Source organism: Emys orbicularis, chromosome 1 (genome assembly GCF_028017835.1).
Source record: "Emys orbicularis isolate rEmyOrb1 chromosome 1, rEmyOrb1.hap1, whole genome shotgun sequence".
Classification (NCBI taxonomy): Eukaryota; Metazoa; Chordata; order Testudines; family Emydidae; genus Emys; species Emys orbicularis.
The window spans coordinates 205,754,087-205,770,668 of record NC_088683.1 but is presented as its reverse complement, the minus strand read 5'-3'; the positions used below and the strand labels follow the sequence as shown (position 1 = coordinate 205,770,668).

The 16,582-nt window shown below is 40.4% G+C and overlaps 1 protein-coding gene across 2 annotated transcripts in view; it reads left to right on the top strand.

Moving 5' to 3' along the window:
* Nucleotides 1-3,090: 3,090 nt before the first annotated feature.
* Nucleotides 3,091-16,582, top strand: part of ERG (ETS transcription factor ERG) — a 45,106-nt gene continuing 31,614 nt past the window's right edge. The window contains exon 1 of one of the 2 annotated variants that reach the window (XM_065410974.1): nucleotides 3,091-3,305. In XM_065410974.1, the coding sequence (XP_065267046.1) occupies nucleotides 3,166-3,305 (140 nt within the window). In that variant the 5' untranslated portion in view covers nucleotides 3,091-3,165. The remainder of the gene's footprint in view (nucleotides 3,306-16,582) is intronic. The other variant, XM_065410966.1, reaches the window with a different exon arrangement.

Below are 16,582 nucleotides of genomic sequence, written 5' to 3'. Positions count from 1 at the left end.
TTCCCCTTTGTATGATATAATGTGTTAGATTGTGCATTGATAGCATATTGAAAAGTAATTAAGATGTGAGGCAGATAGTATTGTTTTGCACTTATTTATCCCAATATATGCAAATTTAGTAAAGCTCATCTTTTACAATCTCCATTTGTTTTCTATAGTTAGTCCAAAATTGTCTTCATTTATGTTATTTAGAGCCAGGTTTTGTTTTAATGCTGAATAAATCATGTTTTTTTATTCAATTGTGGGTGGCAGATTAAGTAAATAAAATGAATGAGTGGCATTTTGATGCCACTTCTGAAGACAGCTTAATCTGTAAGCAATATATAATAACATCCTGGCTTGCCATATTTGCAATTTTGCTTCTGCTTTCTCTTGTATAATTCACACTTTCTTATACATATTTATAGTAATCAGTATTGCCAAAGTTAACATTACATAATGTGTTATTCTTATTTAGTCCCTGTACTGACTCCTCAGTGGAGCAGAGGCGAAAGAAGCGGGTAGAAAACAGTCTCAGACACTGGATGTCAGTCCATTCAGTGCTGCGGGTACGTGGTCAGGGGTGTGTATATTTTCATGGAAAATTATTCAGAACTTTGTAAAACAAAATATTTTTTTCCCCGAGTAACTTTATTACTTTAAATTTTGTTACATGAAAATAAAAAACTTGGATTTAAGGATCCCTAGCTAATTTAGTAACTGACTCAGCATCAAGGGACATCACAACCCTTTTCCCTCAGAACCTCCCTCAGGCCCAACCTCTGTGGAGCCAGGCTTTGAGGGCAGAAGGCCCCAGCAGATAACCCACACTCCAGGAACAGTATGTAGGCTGGAGCCCTCCACAGACTTTCCCAGCAGAAATTAAGGTGACCAGTTGTCTGGTTTTCAACCGGAACACCTGGTCAAAAAGGGACCCTGGTGGCTCCAGTCAGCACCGCCGACTGGGCCATTAAAAGTCCAGTTGGCGGTGCTGCAGACCTAAGGCAGGCTAGTCTCTACATGTCCAGGTTCTGCACTGTGCCCCGGAAGTGGCCAGCAGGTCCAGCTCCTAGGTGGGGGGGCCACGGGGCTCTGCGCGCTGCCCCTACCCCAAACACCGGCTCCACGCTCCCATTGGCCGGGAACTGCTAGCTGGGTAGCTCATATGCTGCTGTCGGCTGGGGTTGTGTGTTGCTCAATGTCCAAAGGATCAGCCAAGCAATCACCTCCATTTGGTACCTTGGATCTCTCCCTGGAATCCTGGGCTAGCCTACCATTGATCACTGGGGCAAAGGACCCACTGGGCAGTATCTGCGCTCTTCAGTTCTGTATCAGCCAGAGCAGAATTTGGCACTAAAGGGTTCAAACCTGCCCTGGGCCGCACGGGTGCACAAAGTTGGTATTATGTCCCCCAAAATCTTGTCAGCCAATTATGCCCTCTAACCAAGCTATAGTGACTTTAATTAGTTCATAATAACAACAAGAAGAAATAAAGTAACAGCATTAGCTGCAAAGGTACAGTAAGAGAGACAGCCTTTGCTTATAAGCTACATACAGCACTGTTTCATTGCCGGGTTCAGTCTCCAACTAACTAGAGCTGCAGCTGCCTTCAAAATGACAAATCTTTTGAACTCTGCCACCCAGAATGTTGCAGTCCATAAAGGTGCAGTAACCGGGCTGTCACCACAGTGGGGAAGAGACTGTAGAGAACCTCTTCCCACACATGCAGCAAAGTAGGATCTATACACACTGCTTGAGGAAGCGTTCTGAGAGAGAGAGAGATGGCTAATGGGGTGGTCAACATGCCACAGCCTCAAGCGGGTGTGATTTGTGGTTTAGGGGTGGTGTCCAGCCCACCAGCTGGTTAGCACCTATTCTGCAGCCAGCAACAAGTGCTAGGCTGGCTTGCATTTTGTTTCTGCTCATAGGAAGAGCAGGATCCCTGAAACAGAGGTTGGAACCAGCTACATATCTTCTCCCCATCACTGTATTATCTCGGAAAGAAATTGGTCCTAATTCTATAGGCAAGAAGGAAGAGAAACTCCCAAGGAGTCAGCAAAACCAAACCTTATTCATCTTACAGGGGGAGTTAATGCATGGTACTCGTTCCTTTCTCCAAAGATGGCTTTTTAATTTCTGTGTTAAAGGTTTAGTTAATTCATTGTTGGTTAAAGATGCTAGTTAAACAACTCAGGAGACTGAACTTCTCTGTTTCTCTACTGAAAAGCACAGTGGCAAAGCATGCTTCCCCACCACACTCATTCCATCACAGTGCCTGAATCATTACCTAGAAAGCACCTTGAGGGCAAGAATGTAGTATATTTTCCAGGCGTCTCCAATCCTTGGCCACTCTACTGAGACCAAAAAAATTGTCAATTGTGATGATAGCTTTTCTGATGTCAAAAATTCATCATAGCAACTGAATAGAGACCATTTACTCATTTCAGAAAGACCTCCAAACAGAGCAGACAATAATGACTTTTGGTCACTTAATCTGGGGCAGAGGTGATCTAATGACCTATTGGACAGATAAAGGCTCAGTATTCCATTACACATCCCCTAAGCCATCCAGTCCATTCATGGTATATGAGAATTCCAGGATACGAAGACACCAGGATTCCAAGGGTAGAAGTTTCAAGGACCAGATCATAATTTGGTGTAAAGTTGTTGAAGTCAGTGCAGGGTATGTCAGTTTACACCAGCTGAGAATCTGGCCTGTAAGTTCAAGCCTTGGAAGTGAAAGATTTAAGTTCACTGCTACTCCTGCCTTGTTCTATTTAGTCATTAGCTTTCCATTATTTTTTCTGAACTGTTAATAAAGCTTGGACATGGTGCATTTTAGTTCCTGATTGGAAACGTCTAACAGGTAAGTTCTCTGGGCAGGTACTGTCTTTTTGTTATAGGTTTGTACAGTGCTTAGCACAATAGGGCCCTAGCCTATAACTGCTACTGTAATACAAATAAATAATAATAAGCATGCAGACAAACAATTAATGTGTATACCCCACAAGACTTTTGAGACCTATCCCATTGTCTTAAGGGATTTTGTTGTATCTGTATGTCTTCTCTGACACAGTGTCATGTTGATTTCTCTGCTTTGGTTTTCAGGAAGCATTATCAGTAGTAAGCGAAGACCAGTCCTTGTTTGAGTGTGCCTACGGAACGCCACACCTTACTAAGACAGAGATGACTGCCTCCTCTTCCAGCGAATATGGGCAGACATCAAAGATGAGTCCGCGTGTCCCCCAGCAAGACTGGTTATCACAACCACCAGCTAGAGTCACCATCAAGATGGAATGTAACCCAAATCAGATTAATGGGTCAAGGTAATGAGGCTAGAGTTTAAAATTACTAGCAATGATGCTTTACTACTATCTGTATCTTACCTATCAAGGTACTTATATGGTCCTTACCACTGGTAGTATCTGAGCTCCTCTACTTACCAACACAATGTGGAAATATCTGTCCGTGTCAAAATAGGATTTAGGGGAAAAGATATCTCAACAATTTGAGGCTTGTGTAGTTTTTGCTGTTTTACTCTGACTTGAGTTTAATTCATAGTATTGTGACGGTAGATGTAGCAAGCCTGTCTGATACAATATATTTACTAAGTGTTTTTTCAGAAGCTAAAGGGGATTTAGTGGGAGAATATACCTTTAAGAACTTTTATTGTCTGATAAATAGAGCTGTACTAAATTGGAGAGTGGTTTGCCCATGTGTTTCACATAATTTTTCATCATGAGATTTTGGGGAAATGGATTTTATTTACAAAGCCACTTCTGTGCAAAAAGTTTGTGAACTTAAAATAAGGAGTAGATGTCCCACCCAAAAGCCACTTGTTGTTATCCTCATCCAATTAAAGTCACTGTAGTTAAATTAAAAGTTATGATTGGCTGATTGGACTTTGAAAGACTATTTTGGCAGCCACATTTGAAAACAGGCTAATTATTTCCAGTGAATAGTTTTGTCCAGTTGTATTGATAAATGACTCATCCAGTATATTTTTGTGGTAAAATTATTACAGGTAGTATCTTATTTTAATCAGGTTAGCTAAACATGCCTTTGTGTTATTTTTAAAAGGTTACATTGGGCCAAAAGGAGCCCTGGAAGAGTTTTCTTGGGTTTGTGATCTGGACCTGATCTTGCTATGAGAAAATGGTGGTAACAAATAGCTAGGTGTATGAGCTGCTGTCTCTGCCAGAAATGTAACAGGACAATGCAAAAAGCAAGTCCTTATAACGACAAGCAGAGTGAGCTGTTGATCTTTACTCCCATGAGACTGCACGGGGTGACCTGAGGCCTCATGTTTAAAGTGTCTCACTCTAGAAACAGTTTGCGTTTTTATGCAAAATTGCTACCTGTGTATAAATAGAGGGTACAAATTCCCATCACCTTGTAAAAAAGCACCTGCATTTATTCACACATTAATCTGATTTCCTACACTCAAATTATTCAAAACAAAAAACAAAATCTCCCCCTCCCCAAAAAGGTCACATATACTGTGGTTCTGGTCATATTTGCTGCACTGCCAAACATCAGTGCCATAGGTATGATAAAGCAGTCCAGCAGCCATGGATACTCAAAGAGGAATTCTGTACAGTAAATTGTATAACATTAATGTAATAAAATACATTTTCAAAACTGGAGACAAAATTCTACGAATTTCCACCAAATTGTCAAAAAATTGTGTAACAGAAATTAACAAACAATTAACTGAAATATAAGTTATACAGTAGTAACTATATGTAGTCTTCTTGTAAGTCCCATCATTTAGAGACAAATTTCTAGTTTTGTGTATTAAAAAGGTTTATTCATACATAAGAATGTAAATGTTTTCATCAATTAAAAAAAACAAATTTTCCTCCTCACGAATATTATATTTAAATATTCCCCTTTTGTTTTAGTAGATTCTATACGAGAATTGGTGGTTATAGTTTCTCTGGCCAAGCTCAGTGAAATGGGGGGGAGGGATAGCTCAGTGGTTTGAGCATTGGCCTGCTAAACCCAGAGTTGTGAGTTTAAATCCTTGAGGGGGCCACTTAGGGATCTGGGGCAAAATCAGTACTTGGTCCTGCTAGTGAAGGCAGGGGGCTGGACTCAATGACCTTTCAGGGTCCCTTCCAGTTCTATGAGATAGGTAAATCAATAGTGTTATTGATTATTTAGATTTGTTGTAATTGTTTGTGGTATTGTTAATAACTAGGGGTGCAAAATCTTAGCTTCAAATGCTCCCACATTTATAAGGAATCTGGATAATGTGAGTCCATCTGAATTTTGCAGTTAGTCCCATTTCTATGATGGGCCAAACCAAAATTCTGCATTAGAATTCCCCCAGATTTTGGGATGCTTGAAATCCACACCAGTCTGAATAATATAGCTTGGAGCCATCTCTGTTAGTAACACAGGTACAAATTTTGTTTAAATATATGAGGGCAAATCCCTGGCTGCAACCAAAAAATGCACCGCGTGGTTCAGGAAGGGGTGCCAAATGTGGTTTAAAGCCTTCTTTCCACTCTGTGATACTGAGCCAGATGTGAACTGGGCTGGTCCCATGGTATAATTTAGGCTGACCTTCAGGCTGCTTGAAATCACATCAGTTGTCATTTGCCACAAGAGGGGGTATTATGCAACCCAGGAGTCACCAGAGCACCTAGCCACACACCTTTTCCCTATCCCCACCCACTTCGCTGGCCAGAGGCTGTGGAAGTGGCATAGGAGCCATTATATGAGCTCTGCACCACTGGAGGACCACCCTACACTAGGGAAATGCCCACAGGGCTGATTTGTCCTGACAGCATGGTGCAAACTAACTGCAGAGCTGGCAAGGTTTGAGCCTGTGATTTTTTTATCTTGACAGAATCACCTAATAGAGTAATTGAAAATACCAAATGGTTACCATTCTTCTCCAGTTATGAACCAGTGTGACCTGGCACACAAAATTGTATTCCAGGTCATGCTGCCTTAGAAGATTATGCAAGTCACTGTTACAGTTTTAAAAAACATGTGGCGAGAACAATGATCTTCTAAAGTAGTTACCATAACAAATTCTGATTCTATATGTAAATGGAAGGAACATAATTCTTAATACACTGATTTTAAAATAATAAGTGAAGACTCTATGTTTGAAGTAAGGTTCAACTTATTAATTTTGTACTCATCAACATGCCACATTGACAGAGCAAAACAAAACTGACAAATGATCAGGGCTGCCCAGAGGATTCAGGGGGCCTGGGGCAAGGCAATTTTGGGGGCCCCTTCCATAAAAAAAGTTGCAATACTATAGAGTACTATATTCTCATGGGGGCCCCTGTGGGGCCCGGAGCCTGGGGAAAATTGCCCCACTTGCCCCCCCCCCCCCGGCAGCCCTGCAAATGATACTGCACTTACTGTAGACAGACAGGAGAATTTATAAATCCCTACAACAGGGGTTGTCAATTATTTTTTGTCAAGGTCAAAATTTCTTGGTCATGGTATAGTCAAAGTCCAGACTCCAGAGAAAATAATTAAAAAAATAGCAACAATAATGATAATATTAAGTAAATAAAAAGATTTTGGGGTCCATTCAAAAACATCTGGCCCTTCAGATTTGACCTGCGGTCCACCTATTAACTACCCGTGCTCTACAATTTCTGAGACAAGAGGGTATATTGAAAAATAGATTAACACAAGCACAAAATTGTTCATGCATATGCGGCTGTGTATTTAACACAATTTTTTATAACTTTACTAAAGTAATTAAAAATAATACAAACTTTTTCTAGGGAAAGCTATTATTTTATTGAGCCTAACATATACATGCAAAAACAGATCTGTACTTAACTCTTCTACAGCAGTGAATATACTTGAATTTGAAGCAGTACCAAATATTCTTTAAAATTAGTGGAAAATGCAGCTCAATCTAAGTGGTAATATAAGGCACTACTGTAATTGAATTTCTTCTTATAGCACAGGTAAGAATTTTCAAAAGGATAAAGGGACACGTGCTTCTTTTGGTTCCATGCCATGCAGTAAATGGGCCCAATTTACTACAACTAGAACCCAACAAGGTCAAGTGCAAGAGAAAACCAGCTACATGTTGGTTTGTCGCATCACTGCATAACTGCAAAAGGGATTCTCTAACAGATAGTAAAAAGCAGCACCTCTGAAAATCATGACCCCTTTCCTTAGATTGTAAGAGCTGGTTGCATGTTTTTGTTATGCATTTGTACAGCACCTAGCACAATGGGACCTTGATCCCTGATTGAGGCCCCTCAGCACTACTGTGATAAACAGTGAAATGTGCCCCTGGCAAAGTGGTGTAACAGCCAACAGGCATTACATCACAGGAGAATCCTGTACAGATGAATACCCACCTCACCTGTGCAGACTAGCAAGGTGCTCAGATATCATGCTCATGAATGCAGACTATGTCCCTGGAAGGGGTGGCCAGTACGTGCCTCGGCCCGCACCACTTCCCACAGCTCCCATTGGCCTAGAGCAGCGAACCGCGGCCAGTGGGAGCCGCGATCGGCCGGACCTGCGGACGTGGCAGGTAAACAAACCGGCCTGGCCCGCCAGGGGCTTTCCCTACACAAGCGGCGTCCCAAGTTTGGGAAACACTGCCCTAGAGAAACAAGCAGGTTACAGCAGCTTGAAAGGAATACAGTGGCCATGTGCAGTGAGTATATGTGTGTGGTCTGTTACAAATCTGGAAATGCTGTGCTACATACTTACATGTACCTGGGCCCCTGACACTTGTTGCTGAACAATGTGTTAGGGCACAATGTTCCACAGCTTTCCTGATAGTCTGTCCGCAGTTTGCCTCGTGTTTAGTTCAGTGGCAGTACTGATCACAGTGTCTGTGCTGTCTGATACTGAGCTGCATGATACTGACTGGACATCTGCTTTGCAGTCTAGTACACCTCTTCATGCCTTAGAGCTTATCTGCAGCAGAGTAGCTGTGCCTAGCAAAGACACTACCTACCTGCGAGGCAGTAGCTATGTCAGCGGGAGAAGCCTTGCCGTCAATATAGTGCTGTCTATACCATTGGGTAGGTCGGTATAAATATGTCCGTCAAAGGTGTGGATTTTCCACACCACTGAGCAATGTAGTTATATCGACATAAGTCTGTAGTGTAGACCAGGGCTTACTCTTTTGCAGATGTCTTTTCTCTCCACATTGATTTGCAACCCAGAGGTTTGTTTCCTTATTTTAATTATCCAGTTCTTAAAAGTAATCCAAATAAACACAAAAAATAAATGCACATAGTAGATGGAGTGTATGGTCCTGTTTCTCATTTACATGGAAGCCCTTTACACTGCTCTAGTTACAGTTACACCCACTTTAAGGCCTCTTTGCCAGATCAGCGTAAAGGGGCTGTAGTGTATGTGAGAATAAGATTGTATATGTATATAATGTCCTTATTTATTTATGAATTATGTTTCTTAAGTGGTTCATCTGGGATCTTCAGAAATATCCTCTAATAATTATCTCTCTAAAAGGGAGACTGGCTCTGTATAGCGTGAGAGGTAGAGCATGCAAAAAAGAGTGCAAGATGCTACAAAGGAGCACAAACAATGTGATTAGTTGCATATTGTTCTGTATGTAGCAGGACAATCATTGAAAAGTTCCTTCTCATGGCATTATACTGCTTCCTGACCATATAATCTATAGTTTGGCTGAGGATATAAAATGTTAAGAGTGTACAGACACTCTAACAACACATGAACAAAGTACGCTTTCTAAAAATAAATATACTCCACTTTAACTCTTCTTTCCCTGATAATGCTTCGGCAACTTTGCTGTACTTATACTGCATTCAACCTCAATACAAAATGGTCCCTGTTATAAGGGCACTTGTGGATTATATTGGAAAAATTTGGCTTCCAAAACTATTACTGTTAAATACCAAAGAAACGACATTAAAGTAACATTAAGGAGTTATTTGCAGTGTGTTGCACAGGGAATTATATATGCAGTTTCCTTTAACAATAACAGTATTTGTAAGACTAAATCCCAGTGCACAACACTAGAAAATGTAGCCCTAAGGGCTTACCTTAAACCAAGTAAAACGAGGAAATTTGGAATTAAAGCTGTCATTTAGCTTGATACTGTTGCACATACAATTTATATCATAATACACTGTCTCAAATTCACAGTTCCTTCAAGTCCATTATCAATCCAGCCATTACATTTCTACCAGGGACACCAATAAAATAGTACCCTGGATGCCATTATACAGTCAACCTTTTGCCCGAATTTTCCAGAGTAACAATACTGTGCATTGGCATTCTATTTCCATCATCAGTTGCAAATGATTCAGTATGTTAATGGAGTACTACTGTATAACTCAGGAGATTGCATTTGTTATAGTGCTAATTATTTTTATGTTTATTATAAATTATCTATTATAATTATAAATAATAAAATTATGTATGCAGATTTCCATTAAAATTAATGTATACAGGCCACAAAACTATATAGAGGATGAAATTTACTGTGGTTCAAATGCCTACACAGGTTGATGGCCCTGTGTACAAGGCCCTGTGTACCACTTAAATCCTCTGATTCTTCAATGGCCTCTTTATATTCTACCTTAGGGGATTTAAGGTACCTGATAAATAGCCTGTCTTTTTAAAATGGGGCCTAGGTGGTGTATAGGGTCTTCTGTGACCCTTAGGGCTGGGATGAATTCCACCTATTATGAAATGTAACGATTTCCTAAAAAGCATTATGAAAATTAGCTGTAGTGAAATCACAGCAGAAGTTTTCCAGAGTTAGCTTTGCTGATTTAGTTGCTTTAAACAAATGCCAGAAATAATTATTTGGCATTAAGGTCTATATCATTTGCAAAGTATTATTTTTCAGATGTCACCAATTGTGCTCTAGTGTTGCTTGAAAAACACTTGAAACTGAAAATGTCATTTTTATACATCTTTTTGGTTGGCCCTTTTGGGAATCCTTACATATATATATTTGCCTCAAACATCCTGGCAAGTCTGAACACATACTGCACAATGGAAGACTTTTCCTAATCTGAGTCCCTAATTTTGCCTCACATTCTTATCATCCATAGAACCTTGTTTTAAGATCTTCATAGCTGTTTGTTTGATACTTTACATACAAAAAGGATAGAAAGAGAATAACTGGGATTAAGTTGACTAGGAGGTAGATCTAATTTTATTATTTAGATATTTTTTATCCATCTTAAATATTAACAACAAAAAGTCCACCTGGCAGAAATCATTTTAATACCATTCATTTTTCAGGGGCATATTTTTTCCATAACTGAAGTGCAGCCATTCAGCTGGTGTTTGACGCCGTCCTTTCCATCATTGGTAGTTTGTTGCTGGCACTCAGTACTAGGATTCTGGTTAAAACCTTGGCACAGACTAAACTATGAACCTAATCCAAAGCCCACTGAAATCAATGGGAGTCTTTCCACTGACTTCAACAGGCTGATCAGGTCCTATTTCACTTCACAACAAAACAGAGAGAATTATCTAATGGGATGACTTATCTAATATTCTTTATTTGAGCAGGCTCCATAAGGGAGCTGCAATCCTGAGAAAGGGATTTGGTCTTGGATATCCCTACTCAGATACCTTTATTCCCACTGACTGGGTGGTTGGTGTTGGTGGCTGTGGGCCAGACAGAGAAAACTGAAACTTCAGTATCTTCTTCACACTGAACTTTGTGTTTGTCTGCTTTATGAAGCAGTTCATTGCTCTGAAAAGCACCAGTTTAGCATTGTTTCTGATTTGGCTCTGGGTTTGGCACATACTGCCAAGGAAGGGGGAAAATGGTCTATACAGCTCAACTTTAGAGTAGGGTTTTTGGTGTGGTTTTGGCTGGTTGATGCAGCTCAGAAGCTAATTATGTTACCACACTGTCTTCTTAGCAGGGTTGATGTGGTTCTGGTCTGGCAGGTGGGAACTGTGAAGAAATCACTTGACTCTCCAATCCAATAGGACTGGTTTACTTTAAACTGAAACAGATGTATCTCAGATTGACAATTGTTACTGAAATCATAAAAATTTAGAAGAATAGCTAAATATGACTGCATTTTTCACTTTTGAAAATTTAGGCCGAGATTTTCAAAAATGGGGGCCTACATTTAGATTTATGACCTTAACCTCGGTCTCCTGAAAATTTTGAACTAAAACTCTGTAAACCCCTTCATGATCATTCCTATAAGGTCGTATGCACCCATGGGCAGAGGTGCAGCACAAGGCCTATGCAGAATTTAAATCCCACTTACGCCCTATTTTGAAATCTTAAGTGATGTGTAGGCTTTGTGGTAGCCCTCAGCACAGGGGTCAGTTTCGCCAGTAGAGAACTGTAGGACATTAAAGTGTGTAAAACTTTGCTGGCTCATACCAATACAGTGTGGTGTTGAACATTTACAGTTTAATCCATAAAATATAAGTAGTATCTGCTGTGTTTAATGAGAAATAGATAATAGTACTTTAAAGACAAAAGAGAGAATTTTATGTGTGCAGTGTTGGTCAAAGGATATGAGACAGATAGGGTAGAAAGGGACCTCAGGAGGTCATCTAGTCCAACCCCCTGCGCAAAGCAGGACCAATCCCCATACAGATTTTTGCCCCAGATCCCTAAAGGCCCCCTCAAGGATTGAATTCACAGCCCTGGATTTAGCAGGCCAATGCTCAAACCACTGAGCTATCCCTCCCCTTGGGTGAGGTGATAACTTTTATTGGACCAACTTCTGTTGGTGGTCGTTACAAGCTTTCAAGCTACACAGGCCTTGTCTTCAGGTGAGGGGAAGGAAGCAGAGTGTCTGAGGTAAATACGAATTGAGAGAGATTGTTAAGCAGAAGGGGCAACATATGCTGGAAGCAATCACTTGAAATAAGGTGGGCAATTTGGGGTTAGATTGTTATGTATAAAGGATTTGAAGTGGTCAGTTAAGGGTAGGAGGCAGTGTGGTGTGTTACAAGTTGTTGTAATGAGCCATAAAACCAGTGTCTGTGTTAAGTCCATGGCTTTTGGTGTCTAACCGAGTTATGAATTTAAATTTACTAAGATAAAGAAAATGGGTTAATCTTTTTTAACTTAACATGTTTGTGCACATCAATTTCACAGCACATATATGCTAATCACTAAAATCAGCAGACATTCCACAGACACTGGGGATTGTGGTTTCCATACAAGATGTCATTTCTATGTATGCATGGCATTCTGTACTTTGCTAGCTTGCTAGCTTTCTATATGATCCCTGCCCACAAAAGAAGGAATATGTGGTTTGGGAAGGGCCCCGACTTCCAACACTCTAGTATTTTATGAAACCGCAAACACAACAGGCTTATAAGCTCTTGAAATGAAATACAATTTGAGAAATGTAATCCATTACCATTATAATAGAGTTTCTATAAAAATAATAAAAGAAAAACAAGAGAAAATGGGTCCTGAAAGGTATAGGCCAGCTGGGAAGTTATTGTGGCTTTGGCTTGACTACCACTGTATCAGACTTCAGAATTCTCCCTGGCAGTAATCTAATTGTAAATTATGTATATACAGAACATCATTTCTTAGCTTTGGCTGTTAGTGCCCCCCTCTCCTTTCCCTTTCTTCACTCCAACCTCACACATAAGAAATATTGAAGTGTTTGCACTAATGGAGAAATGACAACGTGCAGTCAAACTTAAACCAGCTGTTTCCCTGCACTGTGAACACAAAGAGCAGGGCTGGTAATATTTATAGCTTGCCTGGCCTCTAGTGAGCTAGATGCTGACTGCCTTAATTTGCTGTGATGGCCTTAAGGCTTGAAGCAGCTGGGGATTGTGAGATAGCCAGAAAAAGGCAGGGGTGGGGGAGGGGAGATGGTTTCAATTAGCAAAAAGTTATTGTTTGATTGAAAATGTATGGCTGCTGCATATACATCTTGGTAAATTAGCATCTTTTGTTTTGCCTGCAGAATGTCAATGAGGTTGTATGTGTTGGTTCATGGAGTTTGCTTTATCCTTTTGCTATATGAAATAACAGAAGGTTTTGATTTGACCCAGTTATAGCAACACCCTGGTTCCATGTTCTTATTTGAGATACGCTCCAAAAATGGGTAGACTTATCCTGGTTAGCAAAAAACAAATACACAGTGAGTCAAAGTGTACAAGCATAGTGGTATGAAATGCTCACCTGCAAAAAGTGAGCATTGGCCAGAGAGTGTGCAGAGCCAAGAGTTGTCGTCTTAGAGGAATAATACTAAGCTAATGGTAAATAGTGAATGAGTCCACTAATGGTGTTCTTTTCTATGGGCACTGAAAAGTGCCAGCAGTGGAACTACCATGAAGGATGTGTCCTGGGAAATAGTTTAGTAAGGTATGGAGGAGGGAAAATATTTTAAGACATTTTTATACAAGGCGCAAACCTGTTCTCATTAAATTCAGTGGCATAAACCCCATCAACTTCAGTGGGAACAGAGTGCTTGGTAGGACATATTATAACCTACATGCATTTTTTGGTATTTTCATGTCTGTGTTATATTGTAATCATGTGTAAAGAATGTCATGAAGCTTTTGTAAGAAAGAGGCTATGCAAAAATAGGAGTGTGTTCTCTCAATGGGCCAAATGCAGCTACATACCCAGCAAACTTCAGTGGGAATTTGCTCGAGTAAGAATTGAATAAGAACCACCATATTTGCCTACCTATGCACACATAACACCAATTAGCCATAACTTCAGTGATGCTTTACATGGGGAAGAACATAGATAGCATTAATTGAACTCTGTCAACTAGTTTGATCTTCTAATATCATTACTGAAGTCTGGTTTCATAGTCTCAGTTCACATGCAAAAGAATTGCAGTTCATGCCAATCATAGAATATCAGGGTTGGAAGGGACCTCAGGAGGTCATCTAGTCCAACCCTCTGCTCAAAGCAGGACCAGTTCCCAACTAAATCATCCCAGCCAGGGCTTTGTCAAGCCTGACCTTAAAAACCTCTAAGGAAGGAGATTCCACCACCTCCCTAGGTAACCCATTCCAGTGCTTCACCACCCTACTAGTGAAAAAGTTTTTCCTAATATCCAACCTAAACCTCCCCCACTGCAACTTGAGACCATTACTCCTTGTTCTGTCATCTGGTACCACTGAGAACAGTCTAGATCCATCCTCTTTGGAACCCCCTTTCAGGTAGTTGAAAGCAGCTATCAAATCCCCCCTCATTCTTCTCTTCTGCAGACTAAATAATCCCAGTTCCCTCAGCCTCTCCTCATAAGTCATGTGCTCCAGCCCCCTAATAATTTTTGTTGCCCTCCGCTGGACTCTTTCCAATTTTTCCACATCCTTCTTGTAGTGTGGGGCCCAAAACTGGACACAGTACTCCAGATGAGGCCTCACCAATGTCGAATAGAGGGGAATGATCACGTCCCTTGATCTGCTGGCAGTGCCCCTACTTATACAGCCCAAAATGCCGTTAGCCTTCTTGGCAACAAGGGCACACTGTCAACTCATATCCAGCTTCTCGTCACTGAATGAAGCCAGCCTCTGGGGTCTGCAAAGTTTCTAGCTGTTTCTCCACTCTTTCTGCAAGATTTTGGCAGTTTGGGGATGGCTTTGGTTCCCTGAATGCTCCTGGTGTCCCAGGCAGTGTTGGTACCCAGCAGTCTTTTTCATATTCCTCTGCTAAGGCAATTTGCCGCTGACGTGGACGTTTCCACAGTAATGCACATGTGTGTGATTTAGGTACATAACTGGCCATGTAGTTTACGTAACTGTTGCAATGGAAAATATTGATTAAAAATGTAATGGAAAATTTTGGAAAGTGTCAAAGTCAACACTGGTAGGGAAAAACTTTTGTAAAAAGGCCATTTTTAAAAGAAAATGCTTTTGTCTGAAAAAATGTTGAGCACCTCTACTCAGTAGAACTTACATTTGTGCAGAGAGAGGGGAATAAACTGAATATAGCTTGGAACAAACTAAATATAGTTTGATCTTCAAATGGTGTAATTTTGGTCAAATATAATTGACATTTATTGGCCCTGCCTTTCTGAGGGATACTTCTTTGCATGGCAGGCCTCTGCCTTCTGTGGGAAAGGAGGCATGTGGAAGGCTCTCTGAGGTGTTGGGAAAGCATAAAGAAGGAGTGTGGACTATGTGAGCCTGAAGCAGGAATTGGGTGGGCCTGGTTTTGGAGGGGGAAGGGTGAGCTTGGAGCAGAGCGAGTAATGCAGCCTGGAGATCTGTAAACATTGGGATGGAACCATGGTTCATGCCATAGAATGTAGGGGAGAGAAACCTATCCTGCTTCCCTGCACCATGGTGGGATGTTCTGAAGGGAAGCTCTGCAAGGAGATTCTCAGAATTCTCCTCTCATGAGACCCCCTCCCATGCAAACAGCCATGGGAGGGAATAATCCAGGCTGTTATTAAATTAACCAAACCAAGCACTATACAGATATTTCCATGACACAGTTGGTTTTATTTTTTCCCCTCTGGTAAATGAAAGATAGTTTTTTCAAATCATCAGAATGCTACAAAGAGATGGGTTTATAATCAAAATTACTACATTATAGTTCATTTGTCATCTCTTGCATTTACACACAATATACCGTAGGTATTTCATGTCACAAATAAATATTTCCTTGAATAATGAAGAAAAAAATTATATTTCATATATTTATTTATGAAATCAATTCTGCTTCCATCGGAATCTATGAATGGCAAAACTCCCACTGGCTTCAATGAGCGCAGGAATGGGCTCTAAATCTCCCCTATAAAATCATCTTGATTTTAAATGTTCCTAAATAAAGGGAATATTCTCAGTTTCAAAAGCCAATGGAGAAATATTTTGCTCAACAAACATTTAGCAGCTCTTAGAATTGAATTAGCTCAGTACCTGACAAAACACTAAGAGCTCTGCTAAACTGTTCTTGGTTAGTAACTATTGTAGCCTTTTTGGGGCTTTTGTAAATTCCAGGTGTAACAAAGTATATTTACAAAGGGTAAAAATAACATGCAGCTGTGAAGAAAAACATCTCAGGTTTCAGTTCAAGCCTGAAGTTCAGAATGAATCACTGCAGAACTGCACCCTTTGTACTTGGGCACACTTTCCGAAGGCAACTTTTCCACTGCCCTCAGTCCCCTGATGATTCAGAAATAAAGCAGACTCACGAAATGTCCTAAAAAAACCTTTTAAAGACAATCCCTCTCTTGTTGTTCTGTGTAGTAAAAATATTTTTTTCTGGTGGCTGCCCTGCTTATGTTTTCAGTTCTACTCGTCATATTATGAAAGTCAGTTTCATTTGCTGAATTAGGTTCGGTTCAGTAAAGCAATAAAGCATATGCTTAACTTTAAGGACTTGGGTAGTCCCTTTAGCTTTGTTGGTACTTGCTGGAAGTTTAAATGCTTTTCTGAATGGGGGCTTCGGTCATTTATCCAATAGAGTAAGGGACCAAACTCTTGACCATCTGCTTCTGGATTTTAATGAAATATGCTAACTTAAGTTGTGGTCTTTTTTCCCCATCTGCTCTGTTTATAGTCAGATCAGAGAACCACCCTAGCAGTCCTGTCAATCTGCCAAAAGCCTTTTGCTACTACTGGATCTTTCACATCATTTATTGTTTAGTGTTTACAATAGTTTTTTAATGCATGATTGCCTGTGGAA